The following is a 26345-nucleotide window of genomic DNA, read 5'->3' as shown; positions in this document are numbered from 1 at the left end:
AAGGAGGGGCTCGATTTGAAAGGGGCGGTCAGTCCAGCAGAGACCTGAGGGATAGCCAGAGATGACCCGCAGGCCTGGGAACCGAGCTCTCAGGGGACATTGTCTTTTTGGTGTCATCTCTCCAGACTCTCAGAGCTACTGGTCACCTCATTGGTTTCCACCCACACAGCTGGCGAAGGGAGGGTCCTGCGGGGCTGGAGCAGCCTCCAGACCTGGATTCTGGTTGTATTAGGCAGGTAACGGTGCCTCCGTGCAGTCAGAAAGGCTCATTTGATTGCTTTTGGAAAGTGCCAACAGCCCTTTTGAAGCGTGGAGCAGGCCTGGGCGTGGAAGTAGGGGCAGAGCTGAGAAGGCCACCACCTTGAGAGCACAGGGAGAAACTGAGGAACTGGAAAGCTCTGTTGGACCATGGAGCATGCTCCCTTAACACCACGTAAAAACACTTGTGTCTAAGGTTTGCGTTAGGCTCCCCCTTGGAAAAGAACACCATGTGCTTCACCCTGGGGTGCCTCTCGTGCCTCCCCCTCGCACTAATAGGCCCGAGGTCAGGAGATCCTAGCACTCAGGCCTGAGCAGTAGGCGAGGACCACGAGTGAGTGCTCAGATCTGCCTCTCTGAGCCTTACTCGCTCCCTCATTCACAGGAAATTCCCAGAAGTCCTGTCCAAAAATGCCTCCTTTCAAAATAGCCTCTGCTGGTGCCAGCTTAGCCTCATTTTGTATACAGTGTATATCTAAATAGTTTGAGACCCTTTACCTGGATGGTGGTGGTGGTGGTTTTCAGTCTTTCTGAGTAGGGTGGGCAGAGTGTTACTCGCCCTGTGAGGGGGCCTGGTTTTCCTTGTCTCCCCACGTGGCTGTGTCCCCAGCCCCAGCCAGCTAGAGAGCACTCGTGCAGCATCACCCGGGTGCTGCCCATTCTTCAGAAGTCAGTGTGTGCCATACCCATGAACAACAATTCCTCTTCAGAATGAGGCTAATTAGACCCAAACCCCGGGCCGGGCCATGGCTTCCCACTCATAGCAAGCCCCCAGAACTGCCCCGCAGGGCTACCAAGGCTGCAGCTCCGACAGCAGCAGACCGCCCCAGGTTCCTCCCGGAGAGCCGCTGCTTGGGACTCTTTGAAAGGCTTCTGCCCTGCTTGGTACTTGTTATTAGACCTTTAAAAACAGTAAGTGCCATGTCTGGTCTGTTCCCTGTAGGAGCTGCGGGAGCTCCAGGATGAGAAGGTAGAGCTACAGAAGGTGTGTGATGAGCAGGAACAAGCCCTCCAGGAAATGGGACTGCACCTCAGCCAGTAAGAGACACTGCCCCCGTCTTTCCTCCCTTCCTTCCGTATTGAGGGGCCCCACCCAGTCTGCCCATTCCATCACTCAAGCCCCAAGCCTGTATCCTGCTGTCCAGAAGGGAGGTCCAGTCAAGAAGCTGGCCTGCTGCGCAATGACTAGCTCCCAGGAAGTCAGGCCCCAGACATGGCATGTCTTACACTGATTCATGTCCAGATGAGGGGGAAAGGCAGCTATGGGCTAATAATATGCATTTTCACCAGCTTAAAATCTAGACCCTAAAGCAACCAGAAAGAACGGCAGTTCAAACCCACTGACAACTCCAGAGGAGAAAGATGAGGCTCCTGTAACGATTTAGTCTTGGAAAGCCTGTGTCCCTCAGGTCGCGGAGTTGGAAGTGGCTCGTTGGCAGTGGGGAAGGAAGGCAGATGAGTGGTCCGTGAGGAGAGGGAGCCGCTCGATCAGCTTGTCAGACCAGAGGGAGTGCACGTTTTCAGAAGTCAGCCCCACCACGGTGAAAGGCCTTCAGTCAGTCCTGCTGCACGTCAAGGCTCCCTTCTCAGAACAGGGCGCTTGCCTCTCCAGCGTCTCTCGGAGCTGGGTGCTGTGAAGGAACCTGGAACAAGGCGCCCTGGTGGTTCTGACTGTCCTGTACTTACAGTTCTCTTCCCTGTCTTCCAGTCCTGAGAGGTCGCTCTGGGTGCCTGGCCTTAGAAGAGCGCTCACATCCCAGCTTGTAGGACGTGTCCATTTATGTGACTCCTCCATTTTTCTAGCCTTCTCTCTCTAAGTCAAGACTCTAGGTTGTAAGGGACAGATGTCCAGTGCAAACTTGCTTACACACACACACACACACAGCTCTCTGGAATCAGCCTCCCTCTGCTGTCCTCTCTGCTGTTTACCACAGAGAAGCCCAACCCCAGTGAGTCATGATGTCGCCAGCAGGAACGTCCTTCTTTCTCCATAACTCCCACCGAAGCACTGCTCCCACGTGATTCTGACCAGACATGGGGACAGTGATGACCAGCACAGCCTGGCCTCAGAGGCACCACTGAAAAAACCCTGGCCCGAAAAGGACTAGAGCCAGGGCCAAAGAGGAATACAAGAGCAATGCGCCCAAGTCTGTGAGATGAAGGGTTAGTATTTGAATCTGGAAAGCCACAACACGAGGAGCAAGGTGGCAGGTGGTCCGTATCGTGAATCCGGGAGCATCCTTGGTGTGGCTGCCCCCTCGAGGTCACAGTAGGGGTGTAGGTGATTTTGTCTCCTTGTGTCCACGTGAACAGGAAACAAACAGATGTCTGCAGATCACCCGGGGAGCAATACTCGTGTATCTGGGATCTGAGTGGCGCACACAGTTAAGTGCTTGTGATTCACAGCCACCCAGCCCACTCAGGAGACAGTCACAGCCCTGGTGCTCGTTCCCCTGCAGTGGCTGCCTCGTCCTTCTTTGTAGTCTGCTCTTTGTTTACAAACTCGGGTGACCCTGGGACCCTGTGGACGTCCCAGTGGCACAGCTCCCAGCAGCACAGCACCGCACCGGCACGACCGACCGACAGACAAATGGTGGGGAGAGTGCTTAGCGATGTGCCGAGAAACTCGGACTCACAGGAGCCCCATCCCGTTGCACATGGAGTTAGTGGACTTTGGGGACTGATGGGACGGCAGCTCACGGCAGACAGACAATGGCACAAGTCCGCTAACAGAGTTGCCTTGTTCCTTTAAGTACTGCCTGTCTTCCCTTGAAGGGCTGTTTCTTCATTTGCTTCTGGATCCTGGGCCAGTGAACAGTGTCCTCTCTCCCCACCTCATACGTAGGAGAGCAGGTCTGCAGCTTCTGCACACAACGCGCCGCCTCCCCTGGCCCCAGCTATGATGTGGCTGTCTTTGTAATAAGGGGCGGGCGTCGGGGACGCCATCACCACCAGTCCAGTTCACCTGCACTCACAGCGGCTGAGAAGGTGCTGGTTGATAAGACATCTGTGTATCACAAAGGCTCGAGGAGGGTCTTAGGCACGTGTTGGGTGGCCCCGCCCTTCCCCGTGGCTGGCTAGAACAGGGAAAGTGGGTGCCCACTTAGCGGCTGGCACCGGGACCTGCAGCCTCTCCTCCTCCAGCAGCACTGCAGAGACCTGCTTCCCAGGGTCTCCCATTGACTGAGGACCCTGTAGTGTGACGAGCTATAGACAGAGCCATCCTGCGGGCCCCTGTGGGCTGAGAGTCTTCAAGTGTGGGCTACAGGCTCTTATCTAGAGATGACTGAATGGGACGAAGGGGCTTATAAAATAAAGTGTTTGGGACCCTGAGTATGAGCTGCAGGTGACTCCGAGCCTCTGTACCAAAGGGAGGTAGGAGTGATGAGACTGGGGCCAACAGGGACCCCAACCTACCTGACCTTTCATGGCCCTATGCCAGAGCTGGCATGGTTGGCCAGGACTTGGTCTGAGAGAAGTGGTGCAAGAAACCGTCACAGAGGCTGGAAGAAGCCTCTTTGGTCAGGTATGGGCTCTCAGGACATGCTGAGGCTGGACACAGAGCAGTGAAAGACTTCTGGATTGCGCTGTTCCTGAGGTAGAATGAGGAGAGATGAGCCAGGGGAGATGAGCAGTTGGCTCTCCTCAGGAATAAAGAAAAGCATCCAAGCCAGCCTGGGCTTCAGGGGTAGGAAGCAGTTGCCTCGAAACGCTGCCTGACTTCCGTGCGGGGAGACTCTGCGGATGGTGGCAATTGACAGTTAAGGGAAAACATTAGGAGCTTGAAGAACTTCACAGTCAAGAACAATCCACTTTGGGGTCTGCAGTTTAATCCCAGAGGACAGATGTGAAGAACAGCTGAGACCAGACACCAAGATGAAGATGGAGGCTCCACAGCTCTACACGAAGAGCCCTGTTTCCAGAGAAGGGCGCTGTCTCTGGAAAGCGGGGCTTTGTCTCCCAGAGCCAAGGGAACAGGCCTGCTCCCGTGGAACCTGTTGCCAGATGAAACAGCAAGTCTCACAGAAGATAAGAAAGGACACATTAGGATTCCGGTGGAACTGGTTCTTAAATAGTTGGAGAAGCCCCGCTGGCGCTCCTCGGAGCCGCGGGCTACCTGGCAGCATCCTCGCTGAGTTCTGGTGCTCAGGGCAGGCCAGCCCGAGGGCACCCAGGAGCACCAACCACCTGGATGCCCAGCAGCCACACCCAGGCATAGAGACGGCTCTGATTGGTTGTGGCCTGACAGGGTTTCCCTCTGTGCCCCCCTTCTTGGGTGTCCCGTCTCCTTTTTACCCTGGACAGACAGCCCAGCAGTTGAGTTCACCTCCTTTACAGTGCCACAGCCCCAAAGTAGATTGCGGCTGACCGTGAAAACTGACCTGGACACCAAGCTGTGTGGGGTTGTGGAGGCCGGGGTGCTGTGGCCTAGGCCTATTACCCAAGGAGTTGCTTCCTGCTCTCCTTTCCCATCCTGTTCTCAGAGCTCAGACTCCTCCACCTGGACCCAAACAGCTTCCTCGTGCTTTCATTCCAGGAGCACACAGGACGCCTCCAGCCATGTGCCCCTCCGCGAAGTGTTTGTGTGTCTAGCTGCCATCCAGACCAGGCAGCCTGTCTGACCTGTCATCCCCTGGAGATTTTCCCTAAAGGCTGTTCGCTAATCCCTTACATAGCCGTCTAGCTGTGTCCCTCACAGCCTTACCATGGGGAAATACAATCTAATCGTCCTACTTTTAGACTGATCTCAGTTGTAAGGACAGGCCCAGACTCATTTACCTAGTGTTCTATTTGTCTTAATTTAGTCAATTCAGACTATATTCAGTCCTGTTTTTTATTCGGAAAATGAAGACACTGTTCCTCCACTAAGGAGAGTGGAGCAAGAAGACTTGGCCATGCCCACCCCACCTACCCTCACTCCCCGGTCCCTGGCCAAGGTTGACAAGCAGGTGGGGAGGGAGCAGGCTGGAGAACATAGCAGACACCACACACAGGGAAGGGCAGCCTAGAGGAGCCAGAAATAGGAGTTTCTATGGAAGTTTCTGCCATTTATAAACAATTACAGATTTTTAAAAATCATTTTATTGGGGCTCGTACAACTCATCACAATCCAATACACAATCACAATACATCCATTGTGTCAAGCACATCTGTACATTTGTTGGCATCATCATTCTCAAAACATTTGATTTCTACTTGAGTCCTTGGTATCAGGTCATTTTTTCCCCTCCCTCCCTCATGAACCCTTGGTAATTTACAAATAATTTTGTCGTGTCTTACTCTATCTGATGTCTCCCTTCACACATTTTTTTGTTGTCCGTCCGTATTCTGTTGCATGTAGACCCTTGTAATCGGTTCCCCCTCTCTACCCAACTCCCCTTCCACCCTCCCAGTATCGCCTCTCTCACCACTGGTCCTGAAGGGATCATCTGTCCTGGATTCCCTGTGTTTCCAGTTCCTATCTGTACCAGTGTATGCCCTCTGATCTAGCTGGATTTGTAAGGTAGAATTCGGATCATGATAGTGGGGACGGGGCCGAAACATTTAAGAACTAGAGGATAATTGTATGTTTCATCATTGCTACCCTGTACCGACTGATTCATTGCCCTGAGACCCTTTCTGTTAAGGGGATGTCCAAGTGCCTACAGATGGGCTTTGGGTCCCCACTCTGCACTCCCCTCATTCACAGTGAGATGATTTTTTTGTTCTTTGATGCCTGATCCCTTCGACACCTCGTGATCACACAGGCTGGTGTGCTTCTTCCATGTGGGCTTTGTTGCTTCTTGGCTAGATGGCCACTTATCTTCAAATCTTTAAGACCCCAGATGCTGTATCTTTTGATAGCCGGGCAACATCATCTTTCTTCACATTTGCTTGTTCACCTATTTGTCTTCAGCGATCGTGTTAGGAAGGTGAGCATCATGGAATGCCAGTTTAATACAACAAAGTGTTCTTGCATTGAGGGAGTACTTGAGTGGAGGCCCAATGTCCATCTGCTACCTTAATACTAAATCTATAAACATATGCACATAGATCTATTTCCCTATCATCATCTAAATATATATACATATGTACATGCCTGTATTTAGACCTCTATAAATGCCCTTTGCCTCCTAGCTCTTTCCTCTATTTCCTTTGACTTTCTTCCTGTCTCACTATCATGCTCAGCCTTCATTTGGGTTTCAGTAATTCCTCTCGGTTACATTACCCTGGATCACGCCCTACTAGGCCTTAGAGCTTCCCACCACTGACTTTGGATCCCTTCTTGCTTCCTTGTCCCGGTTTGGTAACATCCCTTCCTTTCCCATGACATATCTTTGAAGTCTTAAACACTGACAGTTGAGTCTGAGTGAACCCATAGGCTGTTTCCTCAGTTTCAGCCCTATGTGGAGGTATGAGGTTCTGTTTAGATGACTCAAAAACCACCTCCAAACTCAATGCCATCGAGTCGTTGCCCAATCATAGAAAACCCGTGAAGCCGAGAACTGCCCCTTGGGGTTTCTGAGGTGGTCTTCTGGGGAACAGACACCTCATCTTTCCTCGCCCTCTGAGTAGCTGGTGGGTTTGGAATACAGACCTTGAAGTTTGCAGCCCAACACACTACACTGAGAGAGCTCCTAGATGACTAGGTTATTCAGAGGTGCAAAGTATTTTGTTGGGCACTCTACTTCCGCTCATAGTGTCCCCATGTGACAGAGTAGAGCTGCCCACTCTGGTAGTAAGTTTGGCTTTTTGGAACATTTACATGAGCATATTCCCAGGTCTTTCTCAGAGAGAGCCAACCTGTTGGTTAGCACCTAGGGCTCCTGGGAAGCATTTCAGCAGTCCTGTTACTGTGCCACTCCCTTGTTTTCCTCTCAAAGCCTGATGACTGTTTTGTGTCCTTTTACTTGCGTTAGAGCCTCTTATTGAGTGGTCTTTTATTCTTTTGAAGGTCAAAGCTGAAGATGGAAGACATAAAAGAAGTAAATAAGGCACTAAAGGTACTGGATCATGGTTATTCGCTTAATCATCACAACTGTCGGCTCCTGCGATGCAACTGCCCTTTCTGTGCCTCCATTTGCTCACAACTCTTGGGCAAGAATGTGTGGTTGAGGCTGTGGTAGCTGTCACCTATTTCCAGAGGAGAAAAATGCTGCCCAGACACAGGGTGGTAGCTTGGCTTGGATGGAGCTGCTGGAAAGTGGCAGGACCAAATCTAGAACCAATCTTCTGACTCCAGGTCCTCTGCTGTTAAGTCCAGGAATTGAAAGGGGGAATCTGTAGTTTAACCCCACCCAGCAGATTCACAGGAGACATACAGTCCACAAAACATAGGGTCACCATTATTCAGAACCAACTCAGACATTCCAAGGGAGAAACAAACCCAGTGCTGTGGGCCTGGGCAGGCAGGGGAATCGTGCTCTCCAGCCCATCCAGGGCCAGGCCAGCTACCCACCAGGGAGCCACCGCCCATCCTATGGAAAGGCTTCCACCCTTTGGCCTCGGCTGTAGCAGCAATGCAAAATCAGCCCTCTGCTGTAAGGCAAAGGAAGGAGCCCTGGTGACCCAGTGGGGTTAAGCAACAGGCTTGCCAACTGCAAGGTCAGTGGTTCGAGCTCACCAGCTGCTCCTCTCGAGAAAGCTAAAGTTGTCTGTGCCCTGAAGACTTTTGTCTTGGAAACCTGCGAAGGGTCCCTGTGAATCAGGAAGCCACTTGATGACAGTGGGGTCAGTGTGGTTTCCAGGTGGCAGTCCTGCACTTTAATTCAGATCAAAGATCCCCCACCTTAAGAAGTCCTATCAGCTTAACAGCTGCTTCTTCAATTTTTCAAGTACAAAGCCAAGAGTTCTTGAAAAAAATCCTCAAACTCACTGCCATCAAGTCGGTGCCTTTGTTAACTGCCCAGCCCATGGCAGCCCCCACACAGACATTTGTTCCAGCGACATCCTCACGATGGGTTATGGTCAGACCGCGGTGACGCAGCGGCTCTTTGAAAGTAGACCAGGCCTGAGCAGCACACACCTCCACTGGCCGGTGGGTAGCTGCTGGCATGCAGTGCAGTGACCCGGAGTCACACCCACGTTTCCACTGAACCACCAATGCCTCATACTTAACAGTTCCATCTAGCTAATATTCTCCTGACCAATTGAAAGCTCGTCAGATGGAAGGACACTATATCCCTGTGCTGCCCCCAAGTGTGGGTGCCACGTGATGACGGCGGACAGGGATTCTTAGAGCCACAGGGACATGATGTCAACACCGATACCCGAGGCAAGCCTGGGCAGCCTCAATGGCACGGTACTGTCATTTGCAACCACACCAACTTGTCCCCGGAAAGTTACACCTAAAACATGAAGAGCTAAAGGAACACATCACCCTATTGTCATGCATCTCATTATGACCATCGTACCCACCCCACAACACCCCCCTTCTGACTCATGGTGACCCCAAAGCCTCGTCTTTCTCCTGTGCTGCAGCTGGTGGCGACCTTGTGGTTCAGCCGCCTAGAGCATAGCCACACCACCCCCCGAGCTTCTCAGAAAAACCATCTTCTAGACTGGCAGCTGTAGCGCTGGAGAGTTGGCCTGATCTGGTACCTTACTCTAGTCTCACTGGCCTTTCTTGCTCTTCCCTCTAGAGTGTCTCAGTCAGGTGTGGGACTGTATACAACAAACAGAATTTGACACATTACCTCAGTCAAAAGTAATTTATTGAAAAGGTTATGGGTGAGTCTCAGGTCAACAGGATGCTGGGGAATCCAGCTTGAAAGCTGATGGGCAGTGTGCAGAGCTAAAAGGAGATGCTGCTACTGAACATGCACTCAGCTGTGGCCACAGTGGGGGAGGACGCCTTCAACTCTGCCCTGCAAGGCAGAATCCCTTAACAGCCAGTGGACACACGGCTAATTACCTACCACAGCCTAGGAGACAGGATGAGATTGGGTTTTCTTCTTCCTTCTCAGGGCCACACTTGGCTGAAAGATGATGAAGCAACACACTGTAAACAGTGTGAAAAGGAATTCTCCATTTCCCGGAGGAAGGTATGTGGGGTGAGCCCTTACACACCCCTTTCCCAGGTATGGGCTCCCTGTTCTACCACCTCTCAAACAGCCCCAACTCTCCTGCCCACGCCCACCTGAGGGCCCTCTCTCAATGACTGGCAAACATTGGGACTTGGGCTTTCTCAGATGCAGGGCTGCTCCTGTAGCAGCTACCAGACCATCGTGTAGGCTACTTTGGCACTGTCGTGGGTGTCAAACGGATAACCCAGGGCCGCATGCAGCTGAGGTAATTTTTTGTGGCCCAAAATTCTCTGAAATAAAATGAAAATAGAAAAAAACTGTTGTGAAGAAAAAAGCACTTGGGGATCGAGGCAATACCGTACACACAATTCCCTCATTACATTGTATTTCAGAGCATCTTGGGCCGCAAATGTGACACCCCTGCTCCATGGGAACCTATAGGATAGCATGTCTCAGGACCAGCCCCCAGGCAGCCTGCCTTTCTTCCAGGAGCATTAGGTACCAGCCTCTGCTCTGGCTGAGCCACATAGCTCAAGCGATATTGGGTGCTGTTAAAATGAGTGCCTGCCGTTAGTACCACGTGTTCTCCTCAGCTCACCGCTGTGAGAGAAGGAATTCCAATCGGTGGCCCAGTGGAGCGTCACAGAGGACAAATGGAAGGGCCCATCCAGAAACCCTCCTGAGGCTGTCCCCAAGATGACACTTCTGCAGCAGACGAACTGCGCGGGTTCAAAGTGTGCCTTGCAGGGGTCTACCGAGCCGGCTGGGCTGGCCTAGGAAAGCAAGTACCCTTAGGGGGCCCAGCAGTTAAAGGGATTGAACTGAAGCGCTGTATAAAGACAAGCACAATTAAGACCTTTGTCTTAAAATGGGTTTTACAAGAATATAAACATAGAAGCAATGGGAAAGGCCTAGCAGCACTCATTGTTTTGAAAAGTTCAAATGTGGCTCATCCTATGTCCCTTTCCCCTAGCACCACTGCCGCAACTGTGGCCATATCTTCTGCAACACATGCTCCAGCAACGAGCTGGCCCTGCCCTCCTACCCCAAGCCGGTCCGTGTGTGCGACAGCTGCCACACCCTGCTCCTGCAGCGCTGCTCCTCCACCGCCTCCTAAGGCCCATCCTCCAGCAGCTTCAGAACGTACGGTGCCAAACTCTCTGGGTCTCAGGGTAACATCAGGGCTTCAGGACATCTGTTGTTTCCCAAGATATTAAGGGAAAGAGGGAAATTTCCACCAGGGCTGCCAGCATTCCGACGATTGCTCAGTGGAACTGGACGCTGGTGCTTCCGGCTTTGGTTTGTATGGAAATCAGCCCCTCTGGATGAATCTTCTCCAGCTTCACAGCGACATCACTGACTGGTGTTTGTTCAGATGGAACTTTACCGTTTTGCTACTATCTTCTGAGAAAAAAAACCTCTTCGGTAGCAGGTGTGGGGCGTAATTAATCCATTCCCCTTTCTCCCCTTGTCCCCACCTACCCTTCAACTAAGCCCTTTAGTTTGCCCACCGCTCTTTCTAGACTGGGGCCTGTCAGCGTGCCTTCTCTGCTTCAGTCCAGGCTTGCCACCCCACACCCTAGGGCAGTACCTAGCACTGGCCCTCAATAAAATCGGTTATTTTCCACTATGGTGAAGAAGAGCAGCTTGTGTCCACTTCGGAACAGTCTGGAAGGATGCCTTCATCTTGGGGGTACAGAGATGAAGGGCTGGGGCAGTCTTTGGAACATCTAGTTATGCTGTCCCAGGTGAGGCTAGGCCAGGCCTGGCCCCATCACAGTGGGCATGCACCACACAGGACACTGACCTGACAGCAAGTCTGTTTAGGCGAAGAGATTTGATAGAAAATGTGGGGAAAAGAACACAGGAGGCCATCACTTCCTAATCTCCAGGTAGAAAATGTGGGGAAAAGAACACAGGAGGCCATCACTTCCTAATCTCCAGGTGCTACTTGTGGGTCTGAAGGCTGACCACTTCCCCACAATCCACCACCACCCTAGGAAGCCATTTGATAGTGATCTGGAACTACAGGATAGAATGCACATGCCGTATGAAGTACTGGGCACGTCAGTCAAGGGGCCTCACACTGCCCGCCACTCCTCTGGCTTAGGCTGAGCTGTTCCAGCTCACTGGCAACACAGCTTCGGGTCCAATTTCTCTTTGGGCTCTTCCTTATGTAAGGCTCACCAAAATCTGCATGTGTCAGCATTGGTTCCAACACTTCTACGGCATGGATGAGAGAGGCTTAGCATGTTTAGTACCCCAGGACCCCCGGCTAAAACTATAGCCAGGATTCAAAATTTAAGGCTGCCCAGCCAACTACCAAGCCCTCCCGAAGGTGTCCTTTCTGAACCACTTTTTCCAGACAATTTTAGGGATGGACATAATGGCTAAAGGAACCACGCACAAGAAGTTCCCCTCAATCTGCTTAGAAACTTCGTGCTCAACTGCAGTTTTGTCTCAGATATAATATACACATGCACAATCCCAAAATTTTTCTTTGGATCTAGTTAGCGTATCTTTTCGGTGCATTTCAACACTTCAGGGCCTTAACTTTTATCTACACACAAAAGGTAGCCTGAGTTATAATGCCCCTACCTTTAAGACCGTTTTGACAGATCCTACCTACCACTGCCTGACATTTAATGTTTTGAGTTTATCTCCCAACCCCCAAATGTTCCACCTATGTTCAGTAAGCATATTCACAATCAATCCAAGTTACCAGTAGTTAACACCTGAATGGACCTGTTAAAGACCTGTTCGGTCTTTAACTTCTATACCCTAACTTGGAAACCTTTCAGTCTCTAGTCCTAAACAGATCAGTCACCTGGAGGGGCAGGAGAGGGATCTTTAAAAACAGATTCTGCTGAACAGGGTCAAGCATATAGTCACAGTCACAAGACCTTAAGCAGAGTTCAAAATCACAAGGTTCTAAACCAAATTCTCTGGGTATTTTTATAGTCAGTATGGTTCTAGACTCACTTATCCCAAGTCCTTTATCACCTTAAAGATGGTCAAGTGAAGTTAGTCTTCCTGTATTTTTAGATTAAAAGTTAGTTGAAGGGTCCATTGTAAGAGACTAGCCCTCCTTTAAAGCCCTTCTCGTGGTATTCAAGTAATGAGGAATTTCGCAAAGACCTCAGCTGTACTGGGCTCAGAACACACAGCCTCTCTTGAAAACAAAGACACTGCAAATGAAACTCTATTATCAGCACCCCCATTCTGGACCTCCCCCTTCACTCATGTGCACCAGAACTGTGTGTGCACACAACACAGAAATGCAACAAGTCAGGAGCATCTGCAGAGCCCTTCACAGCCACCTGTCACATGCAGTGTTCCCATGCCCAACACCCATCGGCCTGCAAGGCCACAAAACTTCAAGTAATGTGTGCCTTTGAAAACTGCGGACTAAAGGAATCCCAGATTCCCAGCTAGTGTCCTGAGTAGGTAATGAAGCTAAGGCTGCATTAAGTACTGCTTGCTAACATACCAAAGACCCCACTGCCATTGAGTTGAAAGCCCCTCTTTTCCCCCAGCAAAGGTAAGTTGAGTTCTACCAAAACCGCTTTCAAGTAATTGATTTATATACACTAACCTTGTCTGCAGCTTCCATACTATTTGGTATTCCAACTCAGGTGGTTGACAAGCAATGGGAATTTTGCTGAGATTTAAAACCAACCCAAATACTAATCACCCCACCAGCTACTTCCTCTCCCAAACCTAAAGGTCTTTATGGACATGCAGGACATGCAGTAGTTCACTTGCACCTCTTCGTTTTGTGCAATGCTTAGCAAGTTGTGCACTTACAAACCAGGCCACATGCAGCCAGACCAAACAACATACAGCCCCTTCTGAAAAAGCCCACGCAAGTTTACCTTAATTGCACTGTAGGAAGTCTGAAGACATCTACACAAGTCTCTGCCACAGCTACACTGTCACCTACGCCCCAGGCAGGAATAGAGCACCAACAAACAGTCCACATGACACTGAAGCACAGACAAGACAAATTGCGGTTTTTAAAGAAAGATTTATTTGACAAGTTTCATTTAGCGCAATACACCTAAAAAGTAAAGCACAATGTAATGAAAGATTTAAATCAAGGCCTTAGAATTTCATACAAACACCAAGACCAAAATCCTAAAGTATTGGTATTGCGTCTCATTTTCCCCTTTAACTTAAAAAAAAAAATACCCTTAAACTTACGTGCCTTACGGGTTATTAAATGAAACTAAGAATTAACAAACATGCCAAATGCTTCACTTTTTAATTGTAGACACAGCTCCTATGCGTGAGGGTTTTTACAAAAAAGGCATGTCTTTCAACATGCATCCAATATTCAATAACGTGGTCTAAGAGCAACATTTAACATAATTGAACTGCTTTCACCTAAATACGCTTACTGCTTAAGTACATCCTACAACTAACTTGAGAAAAGCGGAAACTTGTTTAACAGTTACAGTTTACTCAAATGTTGCTATGCCTAGATGAATGTTTTGTGTTTAAAAAACAATCCTGATTTCCACTTAGAGTAAGCATGAATCACAAGCTTATATTGCAAAACTGTTAAACTTTTCTTTAAAAAAACAAGAGTCAGTGATCAGGATTACAATCCCCATCCACCACTCATACTGGACATGCTAGCCATCCCTCCCGTTCCGTTCACTCCCAAAGACGCACGGCTTCCACTACTGAAGTAGCTGCTGTTCACTGCTCCTTGGCTGCCTGCAGAGAGACCAAGGTGACAAGTCAGGAGAAGGGCAACATGATCAGTTGAATAAAATACAGCATATTCTGAGAAAAGTCTTAAAATTTTTATCTACGAGTACAAATGGCTGCTGTCCAAGTGGCGAGAAGCATGTTTGGGACAGAGGAAACCAGACTCCAACCAAGTCTCGAGTCACCTCCGCTTCTGCAGTACCAACGTGCCAGACTCTCGTGCTACCATTTAGACGGATGTGTTTCAGGATCAGATGGAACGTTAAGTTTAAAGGAAAACTAGTGTTTTTCAAAACTTGCAAAAAAAATTAGTTGGTGTTGTTTTTAAAGTTAAACACAGCATTTCCAAAAATTACCATAAACATTCACATGTGTCCATCGAATGGCATTGTGAACAGGGAGCACAGGGGAAGTCTTGCTTTCCCTGTTCACAGTGGGCAGGAAGTGAGACAACTGGACGAAGGCACCTCACTGTGCCCAGAATGGCAGCCTCCATGGAGTTTTCATCAGAGCCACTGGCCGATGGCGAGTGCTGTTCTAACATATCAGTATTGGCTATTGGGAATTTAAATTATATTCTTTGAGAAAATATTTACCTATGCAATGTTTGATTGAAAATCACTGGAGTTTTCCTGTAAAACTTGGTCTGCAAAAGGATTTTGTACGGTAAGACTATAATACCAAAAATCACCATTCTTTAGACCAATTGAAAAAAAGACAATCTTACGTTAACTGACTACTAAATACGGTGCTTGCTAAACCCCACCACCATCTGACTACTAAAAATTTCCATTGAAAATTGATTTAATGCTAACCAAGACAGAATGTGCATTACTTCAATTCTTTAGTAAATGGAGGCAGTTGTTTCTGGCTTGACAGAATTCCATTGGCTAACAGGCTAATGACTAGAGCTTCATGATAGACAGAAAACCACCCCTTCCCATGTTTGTTAAGCTATCAAAAGCCTTTACATTAGGATCAAAAGCATACATTTAAAGAACCCATTTGCACCCAAAAGCCTCAATTATTCCCAACTAAAGAAAGCTGCCTGTAACTTATTCCAAGTAAAAAGCAGCAGCATGCTTACCATATCCACTCATGCTGCTCTGACCACCATAGCCGCCTCCGTAACCACCGCTCAGCTGCTGGCTGGCTGGACCACCATAACTGGACTGGTTTGCTGTTAAGTTAGGAGAACATTAGAACCATGCCCCCAATGTCATGTGGTACCTGGTGGTACCGGGCTTGTAATTCTACATACATCTGGTTTTCCAGTCTTGATCTGACTTCACCTGTCTGTCTGCCCTCAATGGCCAAGCTACTCTTCTGTTCATCATGAACTAATCAATGTTTTATAAAGCAAGCGTCTTCACCACACACACATCAGGCCTAAATCCACATGATTCCATTAAGTAGAGGCAGTTTGAAGATTTTATGTAATTGCTTGCCTGGATTTTGTGGGACTTTCTGATTACAGTACATCAAATGAATTAGTATACTGAATATCTAATTATCCCCAGTTCATGATGCCCACCCACGATCTCATTTTGACATTTTCCAAACATAATAAAATGTTGTAGACTTGGGCAATTAACTAGTTTCATTGCATATTCCCCACCCCCACAGTTAAATTACTTTAATCAGAATTACTAAGTTTTATAACTTGGTTAAATTGTAAGCCCGACATAAAATTCATTCAAAATCAAAACTATTTCTTACTTAATAAGCTAACTGTTATACTATAAATTTATACTACATACTCACTAAGATTAACTTATATAAGTGACTTATACAGATAGGTTTTGGTTTTTAAAAAAACTAACGATATTTACACAAGCCCATGCCTCCCATCATTTGGCTACCATAAGCACCACCGCTTGCTCCTGCTGTAGAATTCAAGAAGAGTTCTACATATCTGTGCTCTGAAATGAGAGAAAAGGTATACAAGGTTAGCTTAAAAAAAAGACACTAAAGTGATATTTACACAAACCCATGCCTCCTAGCATTTGGCTACCGTAAGCACCACCGCTTGCTCCTGCTGTAGAATTCAAGAAGAGCTCTACATATCTGTGTTCTGAAATGAGAGAAAACAAAAGTTTGAAAAAGTTTGTTGGTGGAAAATAAGCACGAGTTCTTTTATAAGTAGATGATAAACTTCCAATACTTTGGTTAAAGAAAAGGAAATCCTATTTGCCTGATTTTAAACTAAATGCATTAATCAAATTTTCAACACTTAGCACTTAAATCTTTGTTATAAAGTCCAGAAATATTAAACACAAATCTATCATAGGAAAGGATTCTCTTTATTCCTCGGTCAGACATACTGGAAGATTATCAGTCACTCAACTGCCAGGTTTCCCCCCATTCAGCTCCATTATAAAGTGCCCTGGACATTTAAAGGCAACTTACGCATATTTGCTTTGTCTTTGGACATTGCTGCCACTGCATCTTCATGAGTAGCAAACTCAACATCTGCCTCACCAGTTACTCTGCCATCAGGACCAATTTCAATGTGGACTCTCACTGGGTTGAGCGGTGAAAAAAACTAAGAAATTTCAGAGAATCAAATCAACCTTCTACTTACTATCATAAAAAAAAAAAAAGACTGTCATATAACGTGGTATTTCATTGGTGGTGTGAAATCACCTTACACTTACATTATAAATGTCATTCTCAGTAGCTCTGTAAGGTAATCCCCGCATGTGTACGCAGTGTCCTGTTGTGCTCTGGAAAGTAGAACCACCATCTCCGTATCTGTGATCAGACATGCCTGAAAAACAGTAATTGAGGTCTAGATGGACAAGGGTGTAAGTACCCTTCAGCAAATAAGTCCAATTCTTACTTTACCTCTTCCAAATCGATCTGACCCAAATCCATAGCCATCATTATAACCATTATAGTCATCGTAGCCGCCATAGCCTAAAAGATAACAAAGTATAGTCAGCCAAATGCCAACACAGACCAAGCTTCTTGGTCCATGCATATTCTTGCTTACCTCCACCATAAGCACCACGCCTCATCCTTTCAAAACCAGCTCCTCTGCCAATACTGTTATACCCTCTGCCAGCCCCAGGCCTGTCATAGGGACCTGGCCGCTGCATGGCCATGAGTTTTCGAGGTGGATCGTAGTGAGTTCGAACTTCAGCTCGACTGCTCTTAAAGATTTCGATATACCTAAAGCATTGTTCATGGGGGAGGGTGGGGAGGGAGAAAAAGCATGTTAGTCCATTTCATACAGGTACACAGTTACACAAGAAAACAGTCTAGTCAGAGCCATGAAACTGACAAATATTTTTAAAGCCAGATTTCTTATATTTGCATAGGCAATGACCAGAAAGTCACTCTTTTAAGATTTAATGTAAACTTTACAGGAAAAAAATCTACTCCTCTGAGGCATAAGGAGCTCAACCTTAAGGGCAGAGAGGAGGTGCTGTAAACGTTTGTGCAGGAGGGAAAGAATTCCACTCAACTCCAACATTTCAAATATTAAATCCACTGGCAGCATGTATAGCAAGTGGGCTAAAAAGCCAGCCTCCACCAACAGTCTAGCCCACACTACACATTTTCTTCCGCCAAAAAATACCACAGCCTATGCTTAGTAGGAATCAGCATAGGTAAGCGCATGCTTCAATGAAAAATAGTCACAAGCAAAGAGAATAAAACCTTTGTGACAATTTCTTGAAAGCTATGCTTATTAATACATATGCAGAATATTTATACAGCAAGAAAGTTTGTTGCATTTCAACTTTAAAAACAAGATCAGAAATTATCACATTTTCTTATGGTAATATTAATTTACTAGGTGGGTGTTATTACAGCTAAAGCCAGGTTTGCATTAACATTTTTGTTAAAGCCATAGTCTCTCAACTCCAGTGACTAGCTAGGTTAATCAATTGGCAGGCATGCTTTCCAAATTCAAGGTGTTCAAATTAACTGGAGACAATTTCAAAAACCTAGTATTTAACTTGAATGCAAAGTGGGACTTTCACAAAGGTAGTTTGGAAATTGTGGCAATTAACTGGGGCTATGAAATACAAATTTCTTCATTTTTAAGCAGAGAGAATATGGATTTAATTGTTTACCATAAGAAAAGTGACATATCCAACCAACCATCCATCCCCACCTGTGCCCTATTCTTTCCTTGTGTTTCTTTAGAGCCTTTTCAGCTATTTCCTGTGAAGCAAACTGCACGAAGGCCTCCCCCGTACTCCTCCCCTGGAAGTCCACCGGCAATGTTATCCCATTTGGCACGATTTCCAACCCTTCAACCCAAGGACAAATAACCCCAGTAGGGGGGCAATATTAACATCACAAGCCCAGAAATGATTCTTCTTATAGCTTTAAATAAACCAGAATTTTAACTTTAGGTGAATGGTATGCTTTCAACAAGTACTGTTAACTATGCATTTCATTAATATGAAGTTCCATTATTACAAAGTATTTCTTAACACATCCCATGGTACAGTATAAAGATTTGCTTAGCATGGGGTATATTAAGAATTCAACAATTAAGAACACTCATCTATGAAACTTGATGTTGAGAATTATACAAAAATTTAACAAAGTCAAGCATTTAAAGACATTTTACTGTATTCAAGACACACCTTTGACTTCATTTTATATTTCAATGCATAAAAATTAGTGGAACTTCAAGTTAAAACACATTTAAGCATTTAATATACAAATTTAAACATTACTTAATCATATAATCGACAATAAAACATACAATCTAAGCTTTCAACAAACAACTGAACTACACAATACAATCATGCAATCGTATGTTCTAACAGTAGTATGATTCACTTCTGGAAAGTCCGTCTATGAAAAATCCTTTCCGTGGATACTTTCTCAAGCTTACAAAAAGGGCTTAAAAGCACTTCCTAGAAAATATGAAATTACGTTCATATTTAAAGTTGACAGATAGCATTCAATTGTCACCAAATTTAGATTTTAAAAAAACAATCAAAACAGACTTGATCTCAAATATTCTGACATTAAGACTTGAAATAGTCAAGATTTAACACATAACTACCACTGAACCATGAAAGGATTTCTTGCTTTTAATTCCAGTTTATAGCATGAACATTATTATTTAATACACATAAGCTAACAGTCTTGATAAACATGCAATCTTATCCACTCTTCAGCATAAAAACTTTCAAATACTTTAGGCCCAGAACAATTTTAAATCAAGGCTGCAAACAGTGGCCTTTATAATCACATTTGATTGACTTCCAGTAAGTCAGTTCCGTGCTACACTAAACTGTTTTCTGTAGAGAACGAGGCATGAGATGTGTCTGACAACCTTTGACACTTGCCATAAATAATCTAACTTGTACATCAATCGTAACGTGAGGGAGCTTACCTTTAGATGGAGAACTCTGCTAAAACAGCAATATGAGGGAAGAAGTTAAGTCATTGAGGACAATCCTCCAATTTCTACTCTAAACTGTAATACTAAATATAGGCAATGCTAACATTTTTGCAGTACTTAATCTCCACCTTTAAGATGGGCTTAAATTATTTGAAGGTCTCCAGGAAGAAGAAACATTAATTCATGTACATATGCTTACAACTTAGTATCTAAACTATGCCACATTATGGGTCTGTATTAAATCACATGTTGCCGGAAGCTAGCCAAAACTCACTGCTCAGCAACCAGCACCACTACATACCTGAGAAGAACTGAACAATTTCTTCCTTGCTACATCCAAAGGGGAGTCCTCTAAGCCGCACAAAGCCATCATTGGCCGTGTCGGGACTATTTGGACCAGTATGCTTCAACACCCAATCCATTTCAACGTTGTTTGACTTGAATACTGAAAGAGGTGCTTAGAATTAGTCAATTTTGGAAAGTCGGCAAACAAAGTTCAGACTTCCTGGGTCTTTAGATAAGCTAGGAAGAGCTGCCATAAACTCCCTTAGGTGACCATTTCCATGCGGTCAAACACCTAAAAATTCAGAAGGGGGTAAGAACTATGTGTTTTATTTACTGTTACTAGGGCAACATAAATCAAACCTTCAACATATCTGTGTCCCATAGTTTCTCTGTCTTTTTTCAGGGCCAATTTGACTTCATCTTCTGATTCCAGTTCAACAAAAGCCTCGCCACTCGGTCTGCCTTCTCTGGTGTAGATGAAACGAATGCCTTGAGCCCCATTTTGAATTTTGCAGTCTGGAAAGAAAGCACCGTTAACACACCATCTACAACGGGAAACCGCCTCCGGGTGATGCTGCATCAGGGTACAGATGAAACGCCGAGCCCTGCCCCAGAATGAGGCAGAACACTTAAAGCCCAGTGTGACCGAGGATCATCCTATTCTCTGTGACATCTCAATTCCAAATCAGCTTTGTACAGGTTATCTTTAATGCCTCACACTCAATTATCTTCCGATCAGTTTCTCTCAGCAACAAAACTACCCAGGTCTGAATCCTGTAATTGGGGGGCACTTTCTTGAAATGATTTCCTCTGGGGGCTGTCTGTTTCACCTTACCGGCAGCTACATTAAACGTTCTCAACTCAAATCCCAACAGCAAGCTCAATACTCACCTGAAAGGTGATCAGTAAACAAGCTAAAATGATTCAAGTTGCACAGCTGAAGCCAATCCCAGTCTTGCCTGTGGCAAGGTGGCTTCCAGTGTACTTGGGGTTCTTGTTTTACAGGTCACTTTCCTTTCTTTACCCGTGCTAAATTCGGATAGTAAGTCAATACTACAAGCATCTCTCCAGGTACAGCTTCATTTCTCTAATCTTACACTGGAAACAAAGGGGACATCTGCATAGCAATCACTCAAAGAAAAACCTACAGGGTCAAGAAAACTTCCCTTGGAGTTGGCTGTCCTCACACTGCAAGTGAGTCACATCAACAACTAGATGAGCACAATCTCTTGATTCGGAAAACTAGGAAATTCTCAAATGACACTAACTTCTGCTGCAGAATGCTGCATTTTAAAGAAAATAATGAAACTAGAAAAGTTATTATTGGATCTAAAGAAATTGTCAGGTAGTACGATAATTGGCCCAGCCACTGGGCAATTTTCTGAAGTTAGGGCAAGGGAACTCTCATCGGTTTTGTTTCTTTCCAGAAACGCCAGCAGGCATATATAATATTAAGGCTGGTGCTTAATGGTGGGCAAACAAAACAGCAATAAAAAATTCTCTGGAGTGGCCGCACTCTCCTCCAAGGGGTCGGGCCGAGGCTTCCGCAATTTCCATTGCGTAACCGCGGCGGGGCTGGGTGCAAGCAGAGCCGTGGGCCCGCCGCGCCCGCGCCCCACTAGGGGGCGCCCCGAGTGCCGGCCCGAGCCCCGCGCGCCCGCCCCGCGGCCGCCCACTCGCCCACGCCCCGAGCGCGCCTCCAACTCACCAGAAAAAAACCGCTGCACTTCATCGGCCGAGCAAGACCAGGGCAAGCCCCGGACCTTCACCACGAACCCCTCGCCGCCTTCAGTGCCCAGCATCATCGTCTCTCCCGGTCCTGGCGTCGAACTAAGGCTGCGAAGTGATGAGGATCCGACCTGGCAATCAGTCATTCATCTGTCCTCAGCCCTCGAAGCGCCCCGCGGCCTCACAGGGGAACCGAGCTGCGCGCACTCCCTAAAGTCCAACTACTCCGACCTCCCACACCCCCTGGGGAGAGACCGACGCTCCCAATCGCTCGGGGCACCCGCAACGGCTGCACAAAGCCGACGAAGCCCAGGCCTGGCGCCAGCGTGGATGTAAGGAAATGGCGGCGGCCGCTTCCGCTCCGCCTCCTCCGACATCTCACACAATAGAGACGCGCGGCCTGCAGGCCCCGGCGGCCCAGCTTGCAATCGGCGGGCCACTCCTAGCTCCCAGCGGCAGCCCGTAGCCTATCGGGGACTCAAGACCGACTAAGGATCTGATATCGGAAAATATTTGTAAAAATCGGTACCCTCGTAGGGCCCTGGGAGACTAAGAGCGACCGACGTACACTCACCTACACACTGCTGCGGCTCAAACGAAATGGCCAGCCGGCGCCTGCGCAACTTAAATAAGGCTCTTTGAGCAAGCTCTACGCACGCGCACACAAGTGCCCGCACCGCCCCCTTGCGTCGCTCGGCGCTCCTACGCATGCGCACTTTCGCAAGCGGCCCCGCCTCCCGCCGTCTGGTTGTTGTGCGCGTGCGTCTCGGCTTTCGTCCCTACGCCTCCAAAAACCCGCCCGACTCTTGTTGCGCCTGCGCCTTCCCGCGAATAGTGATCGAGCCTCAGCGGTTTATAATTTAACTTTCATGCGCATGCGTTCTCTTCTAAACCGTTCTGGGGCTTTCCCCTGGGGTGGGGGAAGGGAAAGGTAGCAGTCCGTTCTCTGTCGGGACGATATGGGGGTCCCAGGCGTTGGACTACGGTGCGGGGGTCCCCCCTTCTACCCAATACAGCCCTTTCTTAGCGCCCCTGCCCTGTCCCACCTAGAGGAACAGACGCGGCCTTCGGTGGCCCCCGACCCCCGCGCCGCCAGCCTTTCTCCAGAGCCCGCCCCTGCTAACCCGTCCCAGGGTCTTCCCGGTGCTAAGGCCGGGAATTCCTGCGCTGGCAGTGATCGCCATGGTCCCTAGAGCGTGTCCGAGCCTTGTGTGCCTTCACCTCCCCTTACCAGCCGCCGTGGGCCTGGGCCAGCAAGCCCTTCCCCTACTTTTGCCAAGCACCAGTCGCTGAGCACTCGTCCGAGAAGGGACTCCACCTGCTGCCGCACAGGTTGAGCCGGCGCCGCAGACGGCGGACCCCAAGGCTACGTTTGGGTTTCGGGTGTGTTAGGTCCGACGCATAGCGAACTTATGTACAGTAGAAGTAAACGCAGCCTCAAAATTGTCATATTTGAGCCCATTGTTACAGCCACAGTATGGATCCATCTCGTTGACGACCGTCGGCTTTTTCGTTGCCGCTCCACTTTCCCTAGCTGCTCTTCCACTTTACCTATTCCTTACGCCTAGGAATTGCAAGAGGGTCACTCGGTGTGCCCAGAAGGCAGGAGGTAAGTGGTGTTTGTGCTGGGAAACTGGCAGAATGCCAGGAGGCACTCCTCACCCCCAGGCTGCTTAACCTTGAGGCAGTGTTGGTCGTTGGTCGGTGCCTTGCTGAAGGACACCCCCGGTCCCACCGGAGGAAGTTGTGGGGCAAGTGTATTTGCAGAGCAAGTACAACCTGCCTGACAGATTAATGAAATTAAGAGAGAAGGTAGAGCCTGAGCTTGAAAAGCCTACTGTGCCTTAGGAAGAATGTTCATCTGTGTGCACAGGAAGGTATTGTCAGGTCCTGTTTTAGGGACAAAGGAGATCCTAACTTAACTATATTTTATAGAAACCCCTGTATTAAACAGGTCAAAACTGAGGACCCAAACTCACTGTCTTAGAAGCTATTGTGACTCACAGTGAACCAGATTTTAGGATAGAAAGGAGATCCAAAGTAGAAAATAGAATTTATGAAGAATACGTATTGTCTTCTCCCCCACCCTCTCTTTACACGAATTGTTTTATTGCGATCACCCTGTTGATGTACGCTTCAGCTTCTGTTTGATTGACGGTTTCTCCGCATGCGAGCACTGACAGTTGTGAGGACTTGCCTTGCTCTGAAGTTACTGGCACCTTGGAGCTATGTGTAGTGTTGTACCTCTTCCAGGACCCTTGGCCCCACAGGCATGTTTAAGCTCACTCTCTTAGTAAATCTGCAGTAATAGCCAAAGAGGGTCAACCCTCGATTTCTCTGGCATTCTTAGATGGGCAGAAGGTTTTCAAAAGGCTTTTTCTTCCCATAACCTAATGCGGGTTCTTCTCCTCCCCAAGGTTGTCCTTCGTGTGCTGTCGCTGTCTGGACTGGGTTTACAAGGGACCTCCCTCTTTCTCCCTTTGGTTCCTGGGGTTAATATTTCCATCACTGTAACTGGAGCTTTGGTTTCCTGGTCGTTGTTCCATGGCACAGCCGTCCACTGGCCTCCATTTACTAAGTCTTTACACAGGACAAAGATACATCATCCAGGGGAGGGAACCCATTGTACAAGGTCATAAGGGCATCCAAGGGTTTGCCGAGATTCACAGACTTCAAAAGGACACGGGAGGGCAAAGAAAACTATCACAGAAGTATGACTGGTGACAGACCAATGCATCCCAGTTACTAGTGGGATGACAAAATCAGCAACAGGACCTTGATTGGGAAAACTTGTTACTCAGAAGAACTTACAAGGTTGGTCCAGGGCTCACCAACCAAGGCAACCAGGGCATGATTTATGACTATGGGACCCCAGTACAATGATCTCCATCAAATACCCATGCTAGTCCCTAAGGGAAATTGCCCTTCCCTGGGCTGGCTGGGAGTGGTGGCGGAAATATAATGCACTTTCCAATGCACCCTGTCTAAGGCAAGACTGCATTTCCCTGGTTTGTGGTCAGAAGGAATTCAAGGGAGGCTTCATCCACTTGGGACCTCTGCAAATGGATTTTAGGCGTTCACTGTTCCCATAACCTCTGAAAACTGAGTTCTCAGATTTAAGCTCTAATATACCCGATATTAAGTTTCTGAGGCACGCAGTAATTTTTTAACCTATTTTACTTTTTTGGTGTACATTAGGTAAAGGCTGATAAAGCAAATCATCTTTTCACATTCAACAATTTATCCGTATTTTGTTTCACCTCATCCATCACAGTCACCTCAATTTACCATTACTTAATGTGACGGTTAGGTTTATTGTGCCAACAAGGTCAATAGGAGCAGGTAGGTGGAGATTAATCAGGTCACAGCTTGATTGGAGGACAAGATAAGTTGCAAGGTCCACCCCCTCTCTCACTCCTTGGTGATTGGGCAAGTGTCCTGCTTTAGCTAGTTCTCTGCCTCAACCTGTGTGCTATGCTAAGTCAACTGGTAGATCGTGTCAATAGAGCTTGAGGCTCCTTTGAGACCTGCCTTGGTAAATCCTGTCACCATGCTTGTGCTGGAGATCCCATCATGGCCTGCTTAGCTATAAGCTGCTGACTGTTGCTGACCCACCCTGCTGCTCACTGCCTGCAGGCAGACTGTCTGCGTTGCCAGAGGGAAGACTCTGATGTCTGCTCCCTTTCCCTTGGACCCAGCAGCCCATGTGAGTTGAAGGACTTCCAGTATATTAACTATTCCAATGTGTGTTGAACTGAGCCCTCTGTATTGCTGTGTGGACTAATTAGCTGTTATATTCCTTCTCGAGATTATATATATAATCAAAAGTGTCCTGGTTTTGTTTCTCTAGAGAACTGCTTAACACACTTAACTTCATTTCTGTACATACTGTTTCTGTTCCTCCCTCTTAACCCTCTGAACCTTATTTGGTAAATGCCACCCATTTGGTCTTAAATTCCATATCTGAAGGGTAAGGGCCATAGTCTTTTTTTTATTTACTAAATCTTTTTATTGGGGCTCATACAACTCTTATCACAATCCATACATACATCAATTGAGTAAAGCAACCTTATATATTAATTGCCCTTGTCATTCTCAAAATTCGCCTTCCACTTGGGTACCTGGAATCAGCTCGTTTTCCTTTTTTTTCCCCTCCCTCTCCCTCCCCGTTCTCCCTTCCCCCCTGAACCCTTAATAGTCTATAAATTATTATTTTATCTTATCTTACACTGTCCGGCATCTTCCCTCACCCACCTTCCCGTTGCCTATCCCCCAGAGAGGAGGTTACACATAGATCCCCGAGATTGGTTCTCCCTTTCTACACCCCTTCCCTCCCGGTGTCGCCACTCTCACCACTGGTCCTGAGGGCTTCATCCATCCTAGATTCCCTGTGTTTCCAGATCCCTACTGTACTGCTGTGCATCCTCTGGTCTAAGCAGGTCCGCAAGGTAGAACTGGGATCATGATAAGTGGGGGGGGAGGAAGCGTTCAAGAACTAGAGGAAGGTTTTGAGTTTCATTGTTGCTACGCTGGACCCTGAGTGACTCATCTCCTCCCCACTACCCCTCTGAAAGGGATGTCCAGCTGTCTACAGATGGGCATTGGGTCCCCATCACGCACTCCCCTCATTCACGGTGATGTGATTTTTTTTTCCCCCTGCCTTTGTTGTTTGAGACCTGGTCCCCTCGGCCCTTCATGATCACACATGGTGTGCTGCTTCCATGTGAGCTTTGTTGCTTCTGGGCTAGATGGCCGCTTGTTTACTTTCAAGCCTTTAAGTCCCCGGAGGCTATATCTCTCAATAGCCGGGCACCATCAGCCTTCTTCACCACACTTACTTATGCACACATTCGTCTTCAGCGTTTATGTGAGAAAGGTGATCACACAGTGATGGGTTGTTCCTTGGTGTCTGCTACCTGGTCTGTTCAATGCCTTGTATTCATTTAGGCTGTGTGCTTCTTCTCCATGTTTGCTTATAC

General features: G+C 47.5%; 2 protein-coding genes across 8 annotated transcripts in view; one reads left to right on the top strand and one right to left on the bottom strand.

Moving 5' to 3' along the window:
- Positions 1–10890, top strand: part of RUFY1 (RUN and FYVE domain containing 1) — a 59204-nt gene extending 48314 nt beyond the window's left edge. Inside the window, exons 15-18 of the mRNA XM_075542112.1 lie at positions 1202–1296; positions 7193–7241; positions 9204–9281; positions 10237–10890. Of these exons, the coding sequence (XP_075398227.1) occupies positions 1202–1296; positions 7193–7241; positions 9204–9281; positions 10237–10380 (366 nt within the window). The 3' untranslated portion in view covers positions 10381–10890. The remainder of the gene's footprint in view (positions 1–1201; positions 1297–7192; positions 7242–9203; positions 9282–10236) is intronic.
- A 2380-nt stretch (positions 10891–13270) lies between these two features.
- On the bottom strand, positions 13271–22049 carry HNRNPH1 (heterogeneous nuclear ribonucleoprotein H1). 7 transcript variants are annotated; one of them, XM_075542117.1, is made up of 14 exons: positions 21941–22047; positions 21347–21497; positions 19999–20154; positions 19655–19798; positions 18103–18241; positions 16975–17153; positions 16827–16898; positions 16637–16770; positions 16389–16524; positions 15994–16053; positions 15842–15901; positions 15067–15159; positions 14576–14625; positions 13271–13985 (listed from the first exon to the last, which is right to left on the bottom strand). In XM_075542117.1, exons 2-13 carry the CDS (start codon positions 21441–21443, stop codon positions 14576–14578), a joined length of 1320 nt encoding a protein of 439 aa, XP_075398232.1. In that variant the 5' UTR covers positions 21444–21497; positions 21941–22047; the 3' UTR covers positions 13271–13985. The 7 variants fall into 7 exon arrangements, with proteins under 7 accessions (XP_075398232.1, XP_075398231.1, XP_075398229.1 ...); XM_075542116.1 differs by having other exon boundaries at positions 15812–15901; positions 21941–22045; XM_075542114.1 differs by lacking the exon at positions 14576–14625 and having other exon boundaries at positions 21941–22049.
- Positions 22050–26345: the final 4296 nt, after the last annotated feature.

Source organism: Tenrec ecaudatus, chromosome 2, assembly GCF_050624435.1.
Source record: "Tenrec ecaudatus isolate mTenEca1 chromosome 2, mTenEca1.hap1, whole genome shotgun sequence".
Classification (NCBI taxonomy): domain Eukaryota; kingdom Metazoa; phylum Chordata; class Mammalia; order Afrosoricida; family Tenrecidae; genus Tenrec; species Tenrec ecaudatus.
This window is presented reverse-complemented; position numbering and strand designations above follow the sequence as displayed.